The sequence below is a fragment of the Trachinotus anak genome, unplaced genomic scaffold (genome assembly GCF_046630095.1).
Source record: "Trachinotus anak isolate AG129_WGS33_773 ecotype Australia unplaced genomic scaffold, CSIRO_AGI_Tana_v1 ptg000008l, whole genome shotgun sequence".
NCBI classification, from domain to species: Eukaryota; Metazoa; Chordata; class Actinopteri; order Carangiformes; family Carangidae; genus Trachinotus; species Trachinotus anak.
Genome location: NW_027273859.1, coordinates 28608992 through 28633491, shown reverse-complemented (window position 1 = coordinate 28633491; position 24500 = coordinate 28608992). Strand labels below are relative to the sequence as shown.

General features: G+C 41.4%; 2 protein-coding genes across 6 annotated transcripts in view; one reads left to right on the top strand and one right to left on the bottom strand.

Moving 5' to 3' along the window:
* znf608 (zinc finger protein 608) overlaps nt 1–1972 on the bottom strand; it is a 49771-nt gene extending 47799 nt beyond the window's left edge. Inside the window, exon 1 of the mRNA XM_071483989.1 lies at nt 1010–1972. Within this exon, the coding sequence (XP_071340090.1) occupies nt 1010–1972 (963 nt within the window). The remainder of the gene's footprint in view (nt 1–1009) is intronic.
* LOC139624689 (GRAM domain-containing protein 2B) lies at nt 1868–24500 on the top strand. Of its 5 annotated transcripts, none has more exons than XM_071483995.1 (14): nt 1868–6042; nt 11435–11557; nt 12214–12301; nt 14425–14494; nt 14864–14967; nt 16163–16258; nt 16367–16438; nt 16969–17058; nt 17963–18074; nt 18690–18836; nt 19656–19731; nt 20092–20196; nt 20452–20536; nt 21958–24500. In XM_071483995.1, exons 1-14 carry the CDS (start codon nt 5945–5947, stop codon nt 21997–21999), a joined length of 1308 nt encoding a protein of 435 aa, XP_071340096.1. In that variant the 5' UTR covers nt 1868–5944; the 3' UTR covers nt 22000–24500. The 5 variants fall into 5 exon arrangements, with proteins under 5 accessions (XP_071340096.1, XP_071340098.1, XP_071340094.1 ...); XM_071483997.1 differs by having other exon boundaries at nt 11440–11557; nt 20452–20612; nt 21958–24458; XM_071483993.1 differs by having other exon boundaries at nt 20452–20612; nt 21958–24454.

Here is a 24500-nt window from a genome sequence, read left to right as displayed (position 1 = left end):
TGTGTCCTCTGCTGTCACGTCCAATTCCTCCCTCTCTATCAAACATTTTTTCCCCTTACCTCTCCACTTATCCACCCATCCCTCCATCTGCCTCCATCTTCGTCTCTCCCCAGGATGACTTAAACTCAAGAACGATTTCGCAAGTGACAACATCCCTGTTATTCCCTTACATGACTAGAAAATTGACCATGGAGGCTCATTACACCTCAGCAGCCCAACCTGTCAACCTGCAGTATTTATGTCTTATTTAAAATGATTTTGAACAATGATCCGAAACCTGATTCATTTTGACATCATGTGTCTTTTCCCCAAATGAAATGAGCAAACAAAGCCTGTGCAGATGCAACAAAAAGCAGGATTTACAGAAGAGGTTCATCCTTATTCCTTCACGCCTTTGCTGAGTTGCCACTGCACATGTAAATAGTTGCTCTCTCCCCTAATCTCCAGCAAAAACAAGGATGACTGGATTAAATGGTTCCGAAAGGGGGAGGGGGAGGAGGAGGATGGAGATGGAGGACACACTACTGCTGCTGCCTCCCTCCTCCTCCTCCTCTTCCTTCTCTCTTCATCTCCCCTTCCAAAAGAAGAAAGACAAAAAAAATATTATGTCTGTACATCAGCATGGTAAATAGCAGCAGACAGATAGACTGGGAACAATGACACCACCTGGACAACAACAATAGGAAATAAATATCATGTGGCAGGCAGGCAGTCATCCCTCCATCCATTCATCCATCCATTAAACATCCCTGCTGTGTCTGCTGCTGTACAGGCTTCTTTGTGGCCTTCACACCTGCATCTGACTGTGTGATGTGCTGTGAATATCAAAAATATTTCATTTCTTCCTTGAAAGCCTATTTTAATGATTTCCTCCTTTAAATGAAAGGATTTTGCCTGATTTATGTCATGTATAGGATCAAGTAGCTGCAAGTGTGGAGTGATAGCTGCTGTGTGTTTTTGTTGTTGATGTGTTGATGTTATTGGCCTCCAGACAATAAAAGCAGCTTACCTTCTCCGCTCCTCTGTGCTTCTTGGGGGCCGGCGTGTCGTCATGCTGCCGCCTGACAACAATAGCGCCGCCGCCGCTTTTAACTCCACAATCCAGCGCGGTTTTACTGGCAGCGCCGCCGTTACTAACGCTATTATTGTTATTGTTTACGTTGTTTGTGTTGCTGTTATCTCCCATGATTCTGGAGTCCGGCGCGGCGCAGTGGCAGTGTCCGGAGCCGTCGCGGCACAGATGATGCTCGGGCAGGGCGGACGAGAGGAAGACAGAGGGAGGAGGAGACGAGCCATCGCCGGGCTTCTCTTTCCTCGTCCGGACAGGAGGAGCGGCAGGGGGAGCGGCGGCGTCCCTCTCCCTGTCCCTCTCCCTGTCCCTCTCCCTCTTCCAGCCCCGGATCACGTTTTTCCCCTTCCTCTCCTCCTTGCCTTTGGCGCATGTCGCAGAAGGAGAGGCCGTGGTCACTTCGGAGACGCCGTTGTTGTTATTGTTGCCGCTCCCGCCGCCGTCCGCCTCTCTGCTGACCGCTGAAATCATCTCCAGACCTTCTCCACCGACGCTGCGTCCTTGAGCCTCCCGACGCTGCTGCTGCTGCTGCTTCCCGACCCCGACGCACACCTCTCCACCGCCGCCGCCGCGCAACGCGACGGCAGCCACTGGGTGATCCGCCGCTGCCGCTTCCGGTTCCTCTCGTCCCTCCCGGCCGGCTCGGCTGCGTTTAAACGCGGATCTCCTCGGCTCCGACCCGCCGCTGCCGCCGCCGCCAGTTCCCCGGGTCTGGAGCGAGGGCAGGGCCGCGTGTCTGTCGGCTGAGCCAGCGGCGCTGGAGGAGGAGGAGGAGGTGATGGAGATGGAGGAGGCGGTGGAGGAGGAAGAGGAGGAGGAGGAGGCGGCGGTGTGGTTGGGTGACAGCTCCCTGCAGTCGGTCAGCAGCCCTCCATTCTCCCCAGCTCTCAGGAAACGGTTCATCTCCTCCTTTCCTTGTCTCCTTTGTCGATCTCCACAATAATCAGCATTCAAGTCATTGTCAGCCCGCCGCAGTGAGGCCGAGAGCACCCAGCTATAGGTGCACACATGCAGGTCTGTTATAGGCTGCTGGATCAGGCCTGGCCCTCCACAAACTACAGCACAGGCTGAATGACAGCTGTGAATTTGTGACAGACAGAGGTGCTGGCTGGGTGTCACATTCTGTTGACCAGGCCCCATATACTCTTATATTTCATAAATTTTAGAATTAAAAAAAAAAAAAACCCAACTCATCCACGTCCTCAAGAAGATCACAAATATACATATAATAATTACAACAACTATTAATGTTTCTTAGTGTTTATTTTCTGTGGTAATATTATTCTATATGAGCTATATTCTATATTCTATATGATCATGACAAAAAAATCTCAGAACACAAATGGGAATTTGGGAATTAAATAAAGGACTCCTGTCAGAAAATGACTCTTTGGACCACAGGGCGGCGCTGTAGTGTTTGTTTTATTGTATAAACATCAACTCAGGTGGAACTGATTGGATTGGACGAAATGTAATGGACTGATGCTCCTGTCTGGGTTTTCTATGGTGTTATCATCCCACCCAATCATCCAATGGGCTCCTGACAGTCGATTACCACAGCACATCAGGGCTGCAGCCATTCAATGGTTTTAACTTAAAACTACTTGTTTCTGAGTTTAATACAAAACCAAAAACTAAAGCTACAATACTATGATGCAACCAAGACCATCTGAACCATTTGGCTGCAGTTTGTGTTGCTGTTCAAATAGTTCAATTCAATTCAATTTTATTTGTATAGCGCCAAATCATAATATACATTATCTCAAGGCACTTTACAGGGTAAGGTCAAGACCTTACTTTGTTACAGAAAAAAACCCAACAGTTCCCACAACGACAATAGTGTTTCTAATATTTTGTCCCTGCAATAGAAACACCTATAGCCCAATACAACACAACAGCAGCACAAAGTTCAGCCTCCAGAATGGTTATACAGTTGAATCCACATCTCTCTGACACAGTTCCAACATAAACTAAACATTATAACCTTCATGAAGGAGGTTTTATTGCAGGCCTGTTGTATTAGACTGCATTAGTTTTAGCTCACAGTGCCTAATAAACTGGCAAGAGTTTGGATCCAGTAGATTAATTTCAACAGAAAACACAAACAACTGATTGAGTGCCTGTGTAGTGTAAGAGAGAGAGAGAGCTAAGGTTCATCTGTGTTTTCTTCACAGAGTAGAAACTTAACAGTCTCTGACAGGTGGATTACAGAGGGAATGACGTGAATGAAAAGTGTGTAAATCCACAGATTATTGTCACTGAGCTGACTGCTGTTGGTGTGAAGAAAAACTCAAAGACACGCCGCCTCTCTCTGTGGCTGTGTGGGTGTCAAGAAGAAGTAGTGTTTTGCAAACCTGAACAGTCGACGCAGAGAGCGATTCATTACGAGAGTCACTTAAAGGGATGAGTGGAATAAACACAGATACATGACAGTGTAGAGTAACACCATAAATACACCAGGAGCTCACATTCAGTCCAGAGTGTATAGACTGTACGAAACTTCAATCATCCTGGAGAAACTATGGAAACTAGAGAAACACAGTGGAGTGCACACAGTAAAATTAGTGTTTGGTTGTGTGTGGCTCTGAGCACTGTTATTGCAGCTGTCAAGGGGAGCAGAGTCCGTTCATCGTCTTCACTGAGAGGAAATTTGCACTGAATGAATTAGATGCAAGGGTTTATTGGAAGTCATTGGTTCTAGAGGAGCTCCTGACAGCTCATTTCTGGGGGGGAAACTGTGTCCAGTATGGGGGTTTTTGAAGGCAGAGACAAATACACCACAAGCTTTAGTCTGAGAACCAGTATTTTGTGCCACTGTTGAGAGCTGTTTTAGCCGGAACTTTATTTATTCTGTGCACCAAAAGACTCACAAAACATCGCTGTCTGCTCCTGTTAACATTTCTTCTGTTCTACATTAAAGGATAAGTTTTCTTATTGTCAACAAATCCCATGAAAACTCCCAAAACAACAATGAAAGTCTCTTACTAACGAGTTCTGTGTGTATCTGAAGCCTTATTGCTCTGTGCCATGGAGCTCCTTCATTATCATGAGCACACATACTGTAGTTTATTTTGACTCAGTCCCCCACACACACACACACACACACACACACAGTCCTGCTGTCCCAAATACTCTACTACAGAACCAAATGTGGATTAATCCACTGCTGAAAATAGTCCCCAACAAATGCACTAATACATCCTGTTTGATAAAAAAACTACAGTGAGCAGCTGTTTTAGGAAATAATTGAAAATATACATTTGTGAGGTGTTTATTTTAAGTCTGTAACAACCAGTCCTCCAACCTGAACAACTACACAATCCTCTGATATAATCCATAGCAGTGTCTCCTGAAATAATGGTCCTACAACGGCAGGTCTACCAGACCTTAGTTGTCATGGGAAGATCAGCAGGAACTACTAGGACAGCCTTCAAGGTTCAGTAAACAATCGCCACCACCACTAGATGTAGACCACCAGCATCTCAGAACGAAATGCGTTTGTCAGCCACACTTCCGGTCTTTGTTTGGCCAACTGAATAAAGTTAAAAAACAATATAATCTCAACCATTTGCTCACGCTAGCACTGCTGTGATTTGCTCCACAGCAATCTTGACATTTAGCCAGCTAGCGATAGGCTCTGACAGCTCTGCAGCTCGCAGGGTTCCCCATTTGGTGAAGACAGAGCAGTATTGGCTCCGCAGTCGGACTGGGAAAGAAATTCAGCCTTGGACTTATCTGCTGGGACGGGTCATGTGAATGACACTGATGGAGCTGGTAAAAACTTTTAAAACTTTCTGGATGTTTTGACAGTCCATCAGCCAACCGGGGTTTGAGCCAATAGTCCCTGTGGCTGGTCCACATGTGCTCTGGTCTCATCTCTTTGTCAGAGCCTTTTTTTAGAAAGTGGTTTCTTTAATGGAGGAAATTCTGGAGGGTCACCTTCACCTGAATTGCACTGTGTCATCTTGCATGTGTGCTGTCCCTGTGTGTTTATAAACATGGCAAGGCGCAACGGTTTAACAAAGGGAGACTCATGGACTAGCACACATATGCACTAACATGCACGATCTGCCAGACCAGCTACAAAAACAAAGAACAGAGAAACTCTGATACAACAGAAGGGGTGTGACTTCATTCTCTGCTCAGGATGCCATTACTCCACTACATCTTGACAGAAAATAGTTGTTTACTGCTATATTCTTGTTGAAAATATAATTTACAGAACCTTTAAGCTACACCATCTTAATTTCCGTTTCTTCACATTAAACATGCAAGGTACAACATGTAAATAAGAGTGAATAAGGCTGAAGGTGTATTTTTTTCACTTCTGATTACATTCCAATGCTAAACAAGGCTAAACATGTCCTTGACCTGTCTCTGTAAGAGATGAAACTGACATCCATCTTCTCAAATGAATCTGGGCAAGATACCAAACAAACATATTTGCCCCAAATATTTTTTCAAAATGTACATTTCTTGTAGTAAATGTGCAAAACACAGTCATGAGTTTGTCAATCACTGACCAGAGCTGCTGATAAGAGATTTGGGGCAGCAGGAGGAGAAGAAGAAGGGTCAGTGGAAAGTCTATAGGACTGTTACACACTGTACTGTCATCAAACCAAACAAGCACAGCCACTGTACAGACTGACAGACAGGAGATGTAAAAATATGTTGCAGAGATTTAGGAGGCGTGTCCTTTGTGACCACACCAGTATATATTTGAGACAAATATACGAGGTATCACAAAACAACATAACATGGATGAGAGGAAGGTGGTAAATTCAAGTATAGATCTGAGCTGAAAATTATGTTAACACCTAGTTTATGATGCAACAACTAAAGTCAGTGTGAAACGTCAGTGATTCTGCTGCTGTCATGGAGAACTACGGCACTGATGACTTGTTTCCTTTCAAAAGAAGAAGCACAATGTCCAAACTCTCCTGTGCTCCGTACAACCCAGCTGGACATCACCGGTAAGAAAACGGTCACATCTGAAACCGAACTCTCCTGCTTTAATGTCATTTGCTCTGCAAAACACTTTCCAGAACACTCCTTCTATGTCTGAGGGGCAGGTGGCTCTGTTTTCACTGGTTATGCAAAAGACCCAGTTACTCTTCTTCAGTTTATTTATTATAAAATGTGGAAATAAACTGAAGAACTGTGGCTCTGGAGAAGGCAAAGTCAGTCTATTGGTCAAATGAAATATCTTTAAATCTATTGAACAGACTGAAGTGAAATTTTATACAGAGATTCTTCCTCTCCCTCCGGTAAATATCTCAAAATGTACATGATGGATTGACTCAAAACCTTGTACTGATACTTATGGTTCCAAGATGATAAATTCTATTGATGCTGGTGACCCCGTTAATTTCTTTTGAGGCCCAACATCAAGCTGACATGTTTGTTTTTTCATTGAAATATCTCAGCAATGCTGTGAAATTTGGCCACTCATGTCCACCTCAGGCTGAACTGAGATCATTTTGATAATCCCCTGACTTTTTATCAAGCTGCGTCATCAAGTTAAAATATTGTAAAAATGCGTAAATTCACTTTATCCAAATTTGAACTAATGATGTTCTCATAAGTGACGGTGGTTTCAAAGAACTGAGGACTGAACATTTGTTCATTTCCAACTCCAGATGTCCTCTTCATATATGGTTATAGCATGAGGCTGTTGCTATCAGAGTGTTGCATTATGGGTTCTTTGGAAGACACAACATAAATGGACAGATACAGAGTCAGTCAGCCTGAAAAATGTCACATAAATTAAGTGTAACCTGGAGGAGTTTCTGATTTCTCATGCTACTTCCTGCTGCAACAGGAGTGAAATAGTAGAAAATGTCTTCACATAAATTTGCAAAATTATATGAAATTAAAGGGTTTACATTGTGTTTCTATTACCAAGCTGGGAGACAGATTTAAAAAAAGACATCCTGAGTTGACATGACACTACATACATACAGTGAGGTGCAGTTCATGCAGTTTATGTTTGTGTTTCAAAGGGCGATGGTCTCTGTTTACACAACAGTCATTGTTGTCCAACTGTATGTCACTAATCTTAACGTGATTCAGTCCAAGCAACTGAATTAAATTAAATCTCCTCATATTTATTTCCAGAGCAGTTGGAATTGAGTTGTCTGCCACTGGATGTTGTAACGTTAAATAATAATTATTGCATCGTTGTTTAAAGGAGAAAGGAGCAGGAGGGATAATAAAATCAACGATAAGAGATAAGAAAAATGAAAATACCTGCAATATACACAGAATGGCAACACATGATTGTGTAGCAATTTAATAAACATCTAATCAATATAAACAATTAATTTTAAAATAATGGGGGAAATGAGAAAAAGATGAATCAGCAAAGTTAAAAGTAGAAAACAAACAGTGCAGCACTGTTTGTATTTCAAAGTGCAGCATTTTGAGTGTGTGTGTGTGTGTGTGTGTGTGTGTGTGTGTACACAGTCACTAAAGGGGACTGTTTGTCAATGAGTAAATTAATGGACACAACGGCGCAACAGATATTAGAAAAATCTGGCAGTCGATAACAAATACACACACACAGTTATGTCAAGCTCTGACTGAGGTTTCAGACTTGGTCTTGAGGTTCATGTTAGAATCAGGTTTAGTTTAGAGGATTAGTTCCAGCACTGAACTCTCCTGAAACAAATTCTGTTCCTGTTAAACTAATGAAATATTAATAATATTAATCACTGAGCTTCAGAGGCTACAGTAGGTGTATTTCTGAACTTTGGACAGAGCCAGACTAGCTTTATGCTAAGATAGGCTAACAACAATCTTAGTCCAACATAACATTTACAAACTGTGTGTGTATTTGTGTGTACATCAGTGTATTTTATGTACTACATAAAAATGGTGAATACTGAAATAGAGACTGACATGAAAGAAACAAGAGCCTCCATAACATAACAAGAGCCTCCATTTGTTGACTGTCATTGTGACCCAGTAACACATAGCTGATATCAGTCAGCTCAGATTACACACACGCACGCACGCACACACGCACGCACGCACGCACAGACACACACACACACACACACACACACACACACACACACACACACACACACACACACACACACAGGATCACATGTCCTCATTCAGGCTGAATCTAAACATCTGCATGTCAGACCCAATGTTTTCACTCAGGTAAAAACCAGCTGTTTCTGCAGCTCCACTGAGCAGTTTACTGATTTATTTTGGCCTCTTTACTCCAGGATGAATCACATCAACACTACTGCAGTCCTGCTTGTGCATGCATTTTGGTCGTTTCACCACAGAAGTTTTACTGATAGTGTACAGGAAATTATCAGAGGAGCAGGTAATATGCCTGAGTAAAATGACAAAAACACATTTGCTGCAGCAGGGAATGTGATGTGACCTAAGACTGGATTACCAAACCTAAAATAATTACCACCAGGCAGCTGCTTGGGGACACAGAACCCCAGAGGCCCAAAAACTCTCAGGGCTCTATCTTACAGTCGTTTGCTCGTTTCAGACCAACACAGTTGTCATTTTCCCGTCCAGCAACGTTGTTTAAATAGCAAATACACTTAAAACCATCTGAGCTTGCATGAGCGTGTTGGTCTTAAAATGAGGTGTGGTCAGGTGCATTGTTGGCACTTTGCTATCTTGAAGCAGCGATTGCGTGACTGAACAACAAAAACCTGGTCTTAAGTCTGTTATTTCAATATGCTCTACAGGCGGACTCACAGAGCGCACACACTGCCTGTTACGCACAAGCAGAGTGTGCATCAGTGTTTCCCATTCATCACCTGGACTGAATTTGTCCCACCACAGTTTCGTAATGAACCAAAAATGTATTTACACGTCTCATAATAAACACAGAAGATGTCTGACGTTGTGATTCGTGCCGTTGCTTCTCTGTAGAGCTGTGTGCAGCACATTGATTCACTCAGCTGTTCTTTGGCCCTCGGGGTGCACAGAGCTGCTGTCTGTGCCACGACTGGGCTCACTGGTCAGTCACAATGTGTAATCTAATTCTGTGTGAAAGTTCCTGGTTTTTAAAGGGAATGGGAGATGGCGCTCTGATTATAATTGTATGTAACGACCAAAACACTGCTATGCCCCTGGTGCAGCGACCGTTTTTTCCACTGTTAAAATAGCAAAGGTCAAATGGACACACGCTGAATGAATTTGCGCCACACGCTTGTCCATGTGCTTCAGACTGTTCAAATAGAGCCTGAGGAGTCACTTCATGCCAACTGTTTTTTGTTAATTTGATTAACTGCAAACATTTTAGAAAATTTACTTTTATGAAGTCCCATCTTATAAAGCGTTTCTTTGTCAAAAAGGAGTTTTAATACCTTGATTATTTTAGTTTATGTTTTGTTCATGGGGCTCATTTTGCTGAATATCTGATAACTGAAACTTAACAGAAATAACAAACAATTAAAAAGTATTTTAGAAAAAATATAGTATCTGCTGTTCTCAAGGAAAAGTTAAATTGCTAGAATTTTGAAGGGAGTCTGGTGACTCTCTCCCTGTAAGACATCATGTTCTTTACTTAATAACAAACACACACGTTCTAAGTGAAGAGAAGGTTAGCGCACTGGACTGTTCCTGTAGACGACTGCAGTCAGTGTGGATACAACAGGTGTTTCTCCACCTCACCCTCTTGTTCTGCATCAGTCTATATAGTAAGAATTAAATAAATGATCAAATGTGTATCAGCAGAGGGAAAATGATCAGATGTCATCCTGTTTGTGCAGCCATGGAGGGTAAAAAAAAAAGTGAAAAAAGAGAAGACAGTTTTGTTCCTGTGTAAACTGAGCCAGAGAGCCGCATGGGAAATAACCAAGTTCCCCCGACACCAAATATCACATGTTCCGTCTGCACGGACGTGAATACAGAACAGAATCAGACCAGATTTTAAACTAACTTCACTCTCCAAACAAAGCTGGGTAAAATGCCACTGATCAAAGGTTTAAATGCACACACACACTCTCACACACATACACACACACACACACACACACTCTCACACACTCACACACACACACACACACAACTCCGTCCTGCCGTCTGATTGGCTGTGATATGTGAGACCAGGAGGCCCAGCAGACACTCCCACCGGCAGGTGAAGGAGCAGAGGCTCAGGCTGCAGGGTCAGTTCACCTCTCCGTTCTCACAGCAGCTCTCAGGACAGAGTTCAGGACGTTTGGTCGGTAAAATCCGTTGAGCGTGATGACAGAACAGTGTGTGAACCAGCACACGTCCCAGGAAGATGCCAGGAAGTGCAACAGAGGAGCCGCAAAGCATGAGGACAGGGATTATCAGTGAGTCTCTGACTGACAGCAAACAGGGTCAAAGGAAAGATGTATAGATTAGAGTATTGAGTGTATAGTTGTGTTTTTATCAATAGCAGTGTTACAGCAGTTGTAAAATTAGTCCAAGTAGTAGTTGTATAGCAGTGCACCAATAACTTTGATAAATTAGGTCAAAAGTACTTTCTTATTCCAGCTCCTCAAATGTGAGATTTGCTGTTTGTAAATATTTGAATTTCTGACTGCTTGAACAAAACTGAGGACGTCACACTGAGCTCTTTCCTCTATTAATGATGACAATAATCCTGAGTTGATCCCGACTCATAAACCAGATGAAATTCACTTATCAAAGACAACTGTAACCCTTATCAGTGTTTGCAGTAAGTTGACCGATAAGTCACAGAAATCAGTACAGTAATGTACAGTGTCTCCGTTTTCACACTGTAAAATACACTGCTCATGTTACAATATGTAACTCTTCCACATTAAAATGTCTAAAAATGAATAGACCTATGTTATATATTTTGTTGGGTTGTGTACTCACATTGTCCCAGATGTTTCCATCAATTTTCAAACCCAGAGAAATTAGTGATTCTAATCAAGGTAGTCGCCTTTCAGTGGCGTCATATCCCCTTTCCTCTGCACATCCATCAGAAGCATCAAAATGGACGTTTTACCCAGTTTTAAGCAACATTTTTACAAAACCTTTTACACTTTGATAATATATTTTAACTGAATGAAGAATTTTAGTCATTGGACGGAAATCATTGGAAGTTTTCAGAGACTCAAGCTCAGCAAACGTTAGTGGCTGACAGCCACGCTGGGATGATTTTAACGTGAAGCTGCTTTATTCAGTGTTTTAATCACCTGGTCCGTTGGTTTTGGAGAGGACAATACCTCTGTGAATTATTCCACTAGCCCCAAAATCTCAAACGACTGACACTGAAGGAATCCTGACCAGGAGAAGCTGACAACAGTGGTGGTGAAGACACTCACTCCAATAATAGAAAGCTACTTCACAACAACACCAAAACTGTTAACTCCCTCTTGTCTGTAGTTCAGATTTAGAGAACGTGGCTGAGGAGCGGCAGAGAAATGGGAGGACGGTCATTGAGTCTCTGCAGGCTGCTGATCAGGAGCAGCAGGAGCTCTCCGGCAGGAGGAAACCAGCGTTAGTCAGGTAAACAGGATGTGGTTTGTTTTTGTAAGTTTTAACTGAATTATTTTTTGCTATCAGTTACATTTGATGCTTACAGTACATGGGATGCTTATAAATGTTTGTGGATGCTATTAAGAGGAAGGTTTTCATTATTGGCTCTTCAGACAGCAGCTTAATGATCTCATCTCAAAATAGAGAATATTTTGTGGCACTCATATCCATAATCTCTAAGACATATCCATAATCATAAGACTCTTAAACAGACACAGTCGCAGAGCAGCTGGTGAACACAGTGGAGCATTTAGCAGCTAAAGAGCCAGATGTTTCCTTCAGGATCTGGTGGAGACCAAACACAGAGCTAAAAAAGAGGGAATACTGGACTTAGATTCATCAGGTTGACACAAATATCACTCCAAATGAATAGTAATGTTGGTCTGTGCTTGTTCACAATTTGTTGAGATAGATTAATGCAGCTTTAAATGTTTATAAAATAGTTTTATAGACTTGATGTTACTCTTACAAATAGTGTTATATAAATATACAGTGCAGGTGTTGTATAAATACATCTTATGTAGAGTACAAATGTCAAAGGAGTAATATAATGATTTATATTTCTATATAATGTGGTATTAGTTGCACAAGTTAATTCCTCTCTGTATTGATCTTATCATCTGTAGGTCAAAGACCTTTGACCACTCTCTGCTGACTCAGGTCCAGACAGACTCCGACTCCAAGATAGAGAGGAAGAAATCTCACTACAGCCAGGTGAGCTGTCATTAAGTCAACCCTGATACATATTTTATTACACGTATAAACATGACAGCGTGGGAGCCGCTCTCAGACAGCTGTTTTTCCTGCTGCGTGACATCACACGTAACTTCTGCTGACAGGCTTGTTTCCAACCTCATTATCTTATTGATGATCACTGACACAGTCAGAAACCATCAGGATGTGCAACGTGTGGGTCATGCTTGTGGCCTCCATTCTCACCTGAGGAGGTGAATCAACAGTAATATTATTGTACTGACCCATTATGAGATATTATTAATCTATAGAGGTCAGGTGACATTCACACTCTACAGCAGGACTAATCGTGGTCCTTGGACTGTAGGATCAGTAGGGTTGACTTTCATCGTGCTGCAGTATCATATATGTAAATTTAATGTTGTTTGTTTGCTTTCTGTTTTGATTCTTTTACTTTGTTTTGGATCCGGTTAAATCTGGAACATTTAAATCATAAAAAATCAAATCCCCAACAGATAAAGTAAATCCATGTTAAATTTTACTCATGCTACTATCTGTTGGAAATACCTGTAGTTTATACAGGATTTACACTGACAGGCTACAGCCTATGATCACAACTTCAAGGACAAGGTCAACACCTGTAGATATATTCTATCATACAGGATTTACACCACATTATTTCAACAATACCAGCAGCAATAATATCAACGTGTTAGACTACAATGTGTAGCTGAATGGCATGAATGGCATATACAAGCACGTATTTCTTCAACTTCTCAATACAATTCTGATTCAAATTCTTCCATCAATCTCTCTCTCTCACACTCACACACACACACACACACACAGAGAGAGAGAGAGAGAGAGAGAGAGAGAGAGAGAGAGAGAGAGAGAGAGACAGACGTATATCAACCAGTACAGAAACACAGTGATACAACAGATGTTTTTAAAATCAAACTACTTATCATTGTATAAAAACACCTTTGAGACAATAATCTATACATACAGAATATATGATAGTCAGTAATGTATGAACAATAATATAAGAGAAGGTCTACCTCATGTGCCGTCTTCTTTCTGGCCTTTCCGCCATCATTGAAGCTCAGGTCTCTGATGACGTTGCTACTGTTGAGTTCAGGGATTGTTGCTTCATCTTTGTTCCCACTTCATTTTTAATTGTCGCCATGTTGGAAACAGGTAGAGAGGAACAGACTGTGGGGAACTAGCAACCTGAACCTGAGCAGGTGTGTGGTGCAGGGCTGAACTAACGTTTAATGGCTGCCGCCTCACCTCCGTCTCCCTCCGCGCCGTTAGCATCGTCGTCCCGGGCTCTTTGCTAATGCTAACAAGCCGAGTCTAGACTTTTGAAAATAGTCGATACAGATATTTGTGTACAGATGTTATATCTTGTTTGTCCGGTTTCAGTTTCTCCGACTCTTCTTCTTTTCGTTTGCGTTTGTTTTCCATGAGGTTTGAAGAAGCGTCTTTAGCAACCAGCGGGCTTTCCCGCTAAGTTTCCACGGTTACCACCTGACCTCTGACCTCACTCGTCACTGACACAGTCGGCAAACCGATCGTAGTTTTTTTTATTTGCAAATAAAGTTTTTTGTATTCACATTTAATTCGTAATTCAACACACACGGACTCAATGAATTTATGTAATTTAATTTTAAAAATAAATAATAATAAAATATAACGAGGCCAAATTTGGTGGGAGTTTGGAGGCCCCCTAGAGGTCGGAGGCCTTAGATGACACACCCACTTGCTCTAAAAGATATCATAAACTTACTATAAGTTTACTTTATGGCCATCAATTTGAATTATTTCAGCTTTATTTCTGAGAATCAAGTTTTTTCTTTCTAAAAACTGAAATTGTATCTTGAATTGTATCATAAATAGGTTATTAGCTTCATGTTTATTTTATAATGTCTCTAAATATGAGCCCAACACTGATTGACAGTTTCAAATCCAAGAAGGCATTCAAAACCCCACATCTGCCAAGTCTCAGCTTCTTTGTCCCGTTCATATGGAAGCATCAGTGTTGTCTGTGTGAGCATTCTGCATACCCTAACCCTGTGTGTGTGTGTGTGTGTGTGTGTGTGTGTGTGTGTGTGTGTGTGTGTGTGTGTGTGTGTGTATTTCAGCTCTCAAAGACAAACTGCCAGTACCATAAAATATTTAAGGAGATCAGCAAAGAGGAACAGCTCAGACAGAGTAAGTCTTTCATGATGACAACTAGCTGGTCCACCTTAAATACTGAATGAGGGATTAGATAATAGTTGAACATTTGATACCTATGAGCTGTTTGTTAAACACTAGATAATGATTTAATGCTCATAACTAAGTGTGGGAGTAAATCTGAATTCAGTAATACCTCAATTCATATTCAGTCTTTTGCAATCAAGAAAAGTAAATAATCAATCTTCATTTTTTTAATTAAAAAGTAGATCTCATGGATTTCTGTCTTTTTTGGATCCCAACTATGTATTTTATGTCTTTTCTGTCTTTTTTCCACTAAACTAATGCTTTAATTTAATTTAAGTGTTCTGCTCAGTGACCTCATGTCATTTACCTGTTTGTCAGGTTACACCTGTGCGCTGCAGAAAGACATCCTCTACCAGGGACGTATGTTCCTCTCCGACCACTGGATCTGCTTCCACTCTAAGGTGTTTGGCAAGGACACAAAGGTACTGTGAACTGGGACAGTTTATTGTTGAGGACTCATCTTATGCCAAGAGGTTGTTTTATCTGTCATGAACATCGATGTGGAGACGTGATCTAAATCTTTTCCCTCTCAAATGTCTCTGGTGCAGAATCCTCAGACTTTCTCACTCATGTCTCTTGTTTCTATTTCAACGTCTGAAGCTGAGACTTTGTATTGAACCCATGTTATCTAATAAGGCTGAGTGATGTGTGACTACAGCGAGGTGCCAACAGGACATCTTTGATTTGATGAGACATGTTGGTTTAAATTATTAACATTTATCTGTAGTAGCTTCACAGAAAACTTTGAAGTATTCACTGTGAACAGGAAGCATCAATTATTATTAAAATATAATTTGTCTAACATCTATTTAAAAACTAAAGAACAAGTAAAAAGATTTAAAAAAAAAAAAAAGAAGTTAGTGAGGTGCAACCAAGGTGCCCAGTGTCATTTTATTTTATTTTATCAGAATAGTTTCTGCAGTTCCAGATATCTAATTTTTGAGAGCTTTTGGCTGCTGATCCCTGGGTTGGGGGTTCACACCCTTGTACCCAGGGTTGAGTCAGTAAAGGGATCAGGTGTAAAACAAATCAACTATGCAGCTGGTGTTTTGCTGTGGCGACCCCATAACAGGAGCAGCCGAAAAACAAAATCACGAGGTTAATACATGCAATAGATTGAATGTGAGGGATCATGATCTGTTCTAACTACAGAAAAAGATATTTGGTCCAGTATCTCACGCAATCTGTATGAACAATAAACAGATTGTGGTGACTCCTGCTGGTCAGAGCCTGCAGTGCAGAGGGCTGGACTGACATTCAGCTCTGTCAGAATTATTGATGGTCCTCATGAAATAAGTGATGTCAGATGATCGGTGACGTGCTGACTTCTTTTCTGTTGTGACCAGGCCTGTAACTTACACCCCTTCTCTAGTATGATTGTTTCACATCTGCTCCAATATGGAGAACATCTGGATCCATCACTCAGGACAGAGACAGTGTTAATCTATGGCACTTGTTCCACGATGCAGTGAAGCAGCTCTTTATACCTGAATCACTTTACGTGATGAGATTTCAAAGGGAAAACTACGTCCCACAGGATGAGTATCACTGTACTGACAGGGAGTAAAATAGTCCCTGCAGGGCTCATCTGTTTGTCCTGGTGTTTGTCCGTCCCAGATTGTCATCCCAGTGGTGTCGGTCACTCACATCAAGAAAACCAAAACTGCAATCCTGGTGCCAAACGCCCTGGTGATCGCCACCGCAAATGACAGGGTGAGAGAGCGAATCCATCAGTTCATCTACACGATTTTATTCAAACAGAATGTAGTTTATTTTTATTTTTTACGTGTCCACATTTGTGTTTTTTTGTTGTTGTTGCAGTACGTGTTTGTGTCCCTCCTGTCCAGAGACAACACCTACAAGTTCCTGATGTCAGTCTGTCTTCATCTGGAGGTAGGACAGATTTCTGACACCTGGCCATAAACTGCAGTATATATATATATATATATATATATATATATATATACAGTGACAGAGATAAAGTCAAGACAGGGTTTTATAGCTCATAGTTCACATCTTTGTCTCTTTTTGTTACTTTTTTTTAAAGAAATTTCATCTCTTCTTCTCTCAGATTTGAATCTGTGATATTGTCCTGTACAGATACAAACTTGACAACATTTTTTAAAACCCCTAAATTCAACATTTCCCTTTTACTTTGGTCTAATGTCTTTGAGATTAACATACTAAGTAAAAGTATGTGGACTTGTAATTAGTGCTGTTTTATCTCAAAAGGAGAGGGTCTCAGTTAGAAATCTGACATCTGCTGTAATTGTTTCTCCCTTTTATACATTTTGAAGACTCTGATTTGATGCAGTTGTTTTCCATGAATTCATATTTTCTTTTACCAACCAGCTTTTGTGTACTGAAAACTTTAGGATCATTCTGAGCACAGAAACAAACCATATCTGATGATTCATATACAGGAGAAGAGTCCATGCAGTAGCCCCATCCCCTCCTCAGCAGAGAACAGCTTCAGAGGTCAGAGGTCACCTCTAACGCCTCGCTTTCCTCTGGTGGGTCAAACACATGTACAACAAAACCACGGACACATCAACACTAGAACAGCTTGAACACAACATGAGTCTGTGCCTCTGTAGAACTGATGATATGTGAGAACTGCTCCAATCTCTTGGTTGTGTTGCCAACATAAAAATATTAAGATCCCATGTTTCCCAAGTTCCAAGTCCAAGTCAAAGCTGGGACCAATATTTGATGATATGAAATATCATATATTTCCCATCATATGTAATATTTTTCATAATATCAAAAACATTTGTTTTTATATAGTATTTGTTTATTTTTGGCACTTTGCATAGTCTGCTCTGCTGCTGAGTCCAACCACCATGTCACTGCTTTGTTTTCTGTACATTGCACGTTGGCGTGAGACAAATAAAACTAAATATTGAAATATTTGAGCTGGACTGTGTCGCAGTATTAAATTTTAGATATTGCCCAATTGTGGTTTGTGTTCAGTAAAGCTAATGTTAATGTTGTAGTTGTTGTTGTTGTTTCTAATCTGTTCCATTCAGTTTACATGTGGCTTGAGACATGAGAGTCGTAAAGATTCAGAATTAGATTCAGACATTTGATTATTTCAAATGGGAAACTTGATTTGCGGTCAGGGGTACAGATAAAATACATAAAAACAACACAAGTGCAACAGTGTGCACAATACAATAAAACACACAACAGTGTAAACCACCAAGTAGCTGTCAGAGAGGATCAATGGGACACCTGTCACCTGGCTCAGGTGGGTTTTGTCTTTCATGCTCAGGTTACGACACCAGGCAGTTTTACAGAGTCAGTACAAAGATTTATAAGATAACGACATCATTTTCCACATTAAAAAACATCAACAGTCTTAACGCTGAGACTCAGCTGCTCAGTAAGTGACTAAACGTCTTTGTGTCTCTGCAGAGTTTTCCAGGTGATTTCAGTGACCTGGATGGAGCAGTGAGGCAGAGGAGGCAGGAGATGGAGGAGAGCAGCAGCTCCGACTCCCAGACCCCCGACTACGAGAAGTTAGCAGGTATCACCAACCAACCAACTAACCAATGAGAAGGCAGCAGGGTAGTCACCTCCAGCTGCTAATGTCATGAAGTTTCAGAGTCTGTTTGCATTTCAGCAGCAGAAGCAAGTGAACTTCAGCTGCTTTAATTTTCCCTCTGTGTTGTTTATATTATTCAGTTATAGTCATCACTCAGTTTCCTTCCTGCTTGTGCAGTGGTTCCCTCACCTCCCCTCACCTCTCTCTGTGCTCTTCCTCCTCTCGTGACAAACACACAGTGCTGATGTCCCGGTTCAGAGCTTCCCTCTGTGCAGTGACTGTTTAGTTCCTCTCCCTATTTTTTATTCTGTTCTTCGCTGCACTGGGCTTCGAGGATTAATCGTCACACCTGAGAGCAGCTCAGCAGAGAAGATCAATAGTAGAGAGGATAAAAAGTAACACACTGTTAAACAACAGGAGAGAAAAGACAAAGACAGTCACAGTAGAGTTCATTTACCAGCTGTAACATGTACTGTAGTTCCTCTGAGGTTTTCCTGTAGACAGCAGAACCGAGACCAGCCCAGCGTCTCAGGTTCTGCAGTGAAAAGTCGTCCTGTTCACTCTGCTCCCGCTGCTTCTGTCTCTCCGACGCTGCAGAGTTTCCTGTTCCTCCGTACCTGGATGTGGTGAAGCACACGGACCGAGCGGCGGCCCCTGAACGTCCAGACCACCAGCACAAAGCGAAGAACCAGCATCAGAACCAGCAGAGTTCAGACAACAAGCAGCATCAGCCGCACCCACCCGGTATGACGCACACTGGGCCCCCCACCCCCCCTTCAGAACAGCAACACCCCTAGACTGAGAGAGACACAACACCACCACAAACCACATGGCTCTGTGGTTGTGCGTCTCTTTGAAGTTGTGTTTCTTTGTGCGTCTCTGTGGATGTTTTGATGTCATTTTGCATGTGTTTATAGATGTTTGTGTCTCTTTGTGCTGCTTGTGTGTCTCTTCTTCATTGTTGCGTGTCTCTTTGTAGTTGTTTTGCATCTCTGTGAGGAGGTTTTGTGTTTCTTTATGGTCATTGTGTTTTGCTTTCTGGGATATTCTCAGGAATCCATTCACACTTCAACCTCATTTAACGCAGAAAAAAAAACACTTGACTTGTGTTTTTATCCATCTTCAGTCTGAACCGTCTCATACGTCCTGATCTCGTGGTCCAGTAACGCCTCCACGTCTTTAAAACCCAATAATGTCAGAACAGTTAAATCAGTGAAGACCTTTAAAACCACGACACCCATCACAGTCAGTTTGTTTAAATAAATATTTAATTAAATAAACTAACAACACAAGCTGTCACATCAGCAGTTTTATCTGTGGCTTCAGGTTCGCAGGTTTCAGTTGAACACTGAACCTCACCTGTGTGACATTTACCTGTAGATCCAACATGGTTTTTAATACAGTGATGGAGACTTGGTTATTGTTTTCTCTCTGTTTCAAAAATGCAGAAATGTAGCTGATGTGAATGTTGCCTCAAAGATGATTAAAAATATACAGTGAAAAAGAAAACATCTGAACGAACACAACGAGAATAGACACATATAGATTTTTTTCTGTTTCCAGGCTCAGAGGTGATGATTGACAGCAGGACTCTGAAGCCAGTTTCTCTCAACACTCTGCTGTTTGTCTACCTGTTTCTGTAAGTTTACTGCCATTCATCCATCCATTCATTCATCCATCCATCCATTCATTAATTCATCCATTCATACATTAATTTCTTCTAAGATAAATGTTGTGTATTCATTCATTTAGAATTTTGTTTAATTTACGCATCACTCAACTTCATATTCATTCATTCATTCATTCATCACTGACATTAATTGAATATTGTGCACATTCAGTCCACATTTATGCATTTTTTTTGTTTTTTATCTTTATAAGTTATTTTCACTCACTCATTCACTCCCTTCTATTACTGTAAAAACCTCAATTATTGATTGATTGTGTGTGTGTGTGTGTGTGTGTGTGTGTGTGTGTGTGTGTGTGTGTGTTTCGTCAGAGTGTGTGTGCTGGTCCTGTCCTCCTGTTACCTGGCCTTTAAGATCGTCTCGTTGGAGCAGACGCTGACGGCGCTCGGCTCCGTCACAGACTTCACCCACAAAGAGTGAGTTCACAACCTGCCACAGACCCCGAGCTCGTCCAGAGAACATGGAGAACCAAGCTCTAAAAACCTGATGTGGAGGAGCTGTGGTCCTTCAAATCCACGTGTTCAAACACCTGCCAGTGTTTTCAGATTTTCAGATCATCACTACTTTAAAAGTAGCAACAAATTGCACAAGTTTAGGGCGAGATGAGACGAGACGAGATCTTCTCTGAGAATATTGAAGAATTCATGTTCAGTGTTGTTTGTTTTTTCCAGAGGTGAAGTCCTGCGAGGGGGGGCTGCCACGAACACAGAGCTTTTCTCTGAACTACTGACCATCAACCTGATAAAGCTGGAGAAGGTCGGTCTACCTGTGTCCTCCAGGTTAAATATAACATGGAAGAAAACCCCCTGAATCTGTTGCTACACACATTAAGGTCAATTCTAAAATGATTTGTTAATTCATTTGATTAATCTGTTTCTTATCTATAAAAATATAATCAAAATTTGAATTTGATGCTCTAATTATTCTTGCTTGGTGTTTTGAGCTGTAGTTTTGAGGCAGTGCAGCCAAAATAACCTTTAAATTTATACTCTATTATAAATATAAGCCCTGTATTCACAGCTTTACTGTGATAGAAATACACAGGCATTAGCACCAAATTATACTCAAAGCATCAGAAATAAAAGTACTCACTATGCAGCCTCTGTCAGTGTTATTTTATTACTGGATCAGTGTTATTGATACATATTATAAGTACTTTCATGTTGTAGTTGGTTGAGTTAGGGCTAATATTAACTTAGTTAGTTTAATCTATAATAATGTGATATATTTTATAAAATTATTTCATGTTTGTCTGAAAAATAACTAGAAACTACAGCTGTCAGAAATATAGAGCAGCAGAATACAATACAATATTTCTCTGTGCATCGTAGTGCAGTAAAAATATAAGGTAGCATTAAATGGAAATACTCAAGTAAACTACAAGTACCTCAGAATTGTACTTTAGTACAATACTTGTACTAGTTACTTCTTCATAGTTCTTTTCCTTCATCGACATGTGAAAACCCAACAGAAAAGTTTCCAGAGAGCCGAGTGTAACCAGACACTTGTTGCTGTTAATCAAACATTTATAGTCAGTGATCTGTTCGTAGAGACGTGTGGACGTCATCTGTAAGACGAGCTCGTTTCTCATCCGTCGCTCTGCAGCCGGTGTCTGACGCTCGCCTCCTGACAAACAACCAGCAGCAGCTGACAGGATCAATAAATAAAACACAGTTTCATCAGCAAAAATGAGTCAAGGCTGAGAACTGGATCAATAAATTTACTGTAAATTCTAACAGAGACCAGGAGCCTGATCTGACTGGAAACATGAATATTTATGTGATTTTATTTCCATCTTTCTATTTAAAGAGTTCATATCCCCCAATAATCTACTCCAAACTGTACATTTATAAAAAACAACACTCCCTTAGTCACCTGACCTGTATTAACCTTAATCAATCATTGACAGTCTGATCAGGGATGGAGGTAAACTGCACAGAGACAAATGCAACAAAGACGACAGAGCACAAGTTAGATAACCATCAGTAGTAGTCAATAAAATAATAAATAAATAAAATAAATGAAGCTAAAGAAAATAAAGTTTCTTATGTTGTATTTATTCATCCTGTTGCTACACACCTGCCTCATTCATCAATCATGAGATATGACATTAATGAGAATCATGTCACAAAGCACAGAGTTTAACAGTCACATTAACACAACGTCTGCTCCTCCAGGTGCAGGAGACTCTGCAGAGGCTGCTGGACGAAGCTGCCTGAATGCACAGGAAGTGAAGTGATGCACACGCTGCACACATTTCTGTCCGAACCCGACCTGAGTACAAGGAGGAAGTGACCGAGCCTGAACCGAACCTGATAGGAATTCTGTTTTTTTATGTTCCCCAAACCCGAGCAGGTTCCCTTAGGTCAGGTTTCCACCCTCTGGAAACAAGTTTATGAAGATGATGTAAATATGTAGTTTATTATAACAGGTGTTACAACTGAACAATACACAGGTGTACTGGACTAATATACTGTAATGGTCTTTAAAATGATGACGTGCACAAACACTTTAAACAGTCACCTGTAACCACACCCAGTGGTGATGTCACGGTGTACTGACACACCCCAGAGTACACGTCTACATCACTGCAGCACCATGAGACTTAAAGTAGCCTTTAAAACTCCACCTGCTGCAGTTACAGGTCAGCCTGTGAGCAGCGTTTGATTGGCTGATTGGAAATGAGACTTCTTGGTAGAACTGTGAATACACTGGTGCTGTAACACTGTTGTATCTGCTTGATGGAAATGTAAAAACTAAAGTATTTAAAGGCTCTGACATTTCAAGTGAAGGAAGTGGAAGGTCGGAGCAGCTCTTCAGATCTCTCTCTCTGGGGAAGGAGATGAACTTTCTGAGCTGTGGTGAAAGTCTTTTGGCCTCAGCTGTGAATTCTCTGAGGCCTTCCGTCTACGGTACTGTACGTCTGAGGAGATCAAGGTTCTCCGTGCTGGACTTATCTTCTGCCTTTTGCCTGGTTTGACTCATCACAGTGATATTTAGGCCGTCTGAAATAGCGAACACATTCAGGACTGAACACCAGCTGTGTACGTAGATACTCCACAGCCCTGAGAGGGTTTTTCTTATGTTTACCTCGTGCAGCCTTAAAGCTTTGCCACGGTCACTGCTGATGTAAAACAGAGATGAAAACTGTATTTGGGTGTAATTCAGGAGGCAGTTAGCTGCTGCCTTTGCCTTTATGGGCACCCCACAGCCCCTCTCCACTTTTAAAGGAGCTATTTGTAAGTTTTGCTTTTGCTACATAGCTAACGTTAGCATTAGCAGCTGTTTACTTACCAGTCTAGAAGAAATAATCAAACTTCATTCCTTTACTTGTGCTGTCTCCAGGAGCAGGGACAAAAATTGGTCCCAGCATTTTGGCCCAGACCGGCCCACCACATACAATCACACGCAGCCCGGCCCAGTGTCACTTTAAAAAGAACCAACGGGCCCCTGATCTACGAGTTTTATGGGTCGGTTAAACAATACAATATCAGCCCAAAAAAGCATGTCGGCCCAGTGGGAAAGTGCCCGGTCTGCCAGATTACCAGTCCACCCCTGTCCAGGAGCGGTGGGCACCAACACCAATGTTAACTCTTGTCTTTTCGTCTGTTGAAGTTAAAATGCCCCAGCCCATCTCGTCACTTTACGAAAGCAGCTCACCGTAGCCTCCAGTCTGGCCTGAAGACGTAGCACTGCTCAGAGGTCGTATTATAACCTCGTATCATGTAAACAGAACAATGGCTGAAGCTGTCGTCAAGTGACAATCACCACTGTCAGCAGGAAACCACAGAGAAAACTTACAAATCAACCCTTTAACAAGGTGGGGCTCTGTCATGACCTGTACTTGAGGAATTCTTAAGACTTTGGTAAAAGGTTTATTGCATTTTTAAAAACTTTAGATTTTCACTATTAAAAGGCATCAGTGGGACTGTGGAGCTGTGGCTGGCATTTATATTGATTTTCTTTCACACCTATGAGAGCACACAAGCTGGTGATGGTCTGAATTCTGTCCACATGTCAAACCTCTTTAGTAGTTAGTGTTTCTCCTCTGTGAGCGTTGTGATCTCCTTCTGTTCTATAATGTGGTTTTTTCTCAATAATTCTCCCTCTGCAGTGTTTGGTTGTATTGTTTTCTCATTCCTACAAGAGCTTTTGCTGCAGTCTGTATTGTGATATGACCTCACATCACACTTCTGACAACATGTGAAACTACCTGGAACCTGCATTTAGTAGCAGAGATTTAGCTCCATGAACTGGTCTGAGATCAGTGAAAACATGAACGTCTACTGGAAAAAGACAAGGTGACATTTGTTTTTACATTCAGAAAGTTTTACAGAGGCATCAAGTTTACTGATTCGTGCTTCCACCACGTTGTTCACTTCTGACAGTAGAGATACATGAGAGTGAATCATTTTTTCTAATAGACCAGGTTTCAAATTATTCTGATGGCAGATGAAGAAAAATGAGACAGTTCAAACCCATGACCCGTCACCTGCCTCGGTGTCTTCTGTGATTCAGCCACTAGATGGAGCCAAAATACCAAGTTTACACAGAGACTTTAACATCCACCTCCATCATGAAGTTAATTTAGGATCATTCAAACTATAGACTGTTACAGAGACAAGCATCACTGTGATTCTGTAAATATAAAAATTATACACAGATTTTATGATGTGATTTTATTTTCCTCTGTCAGGGAATAAAGTTTTTTTTTTGTTCT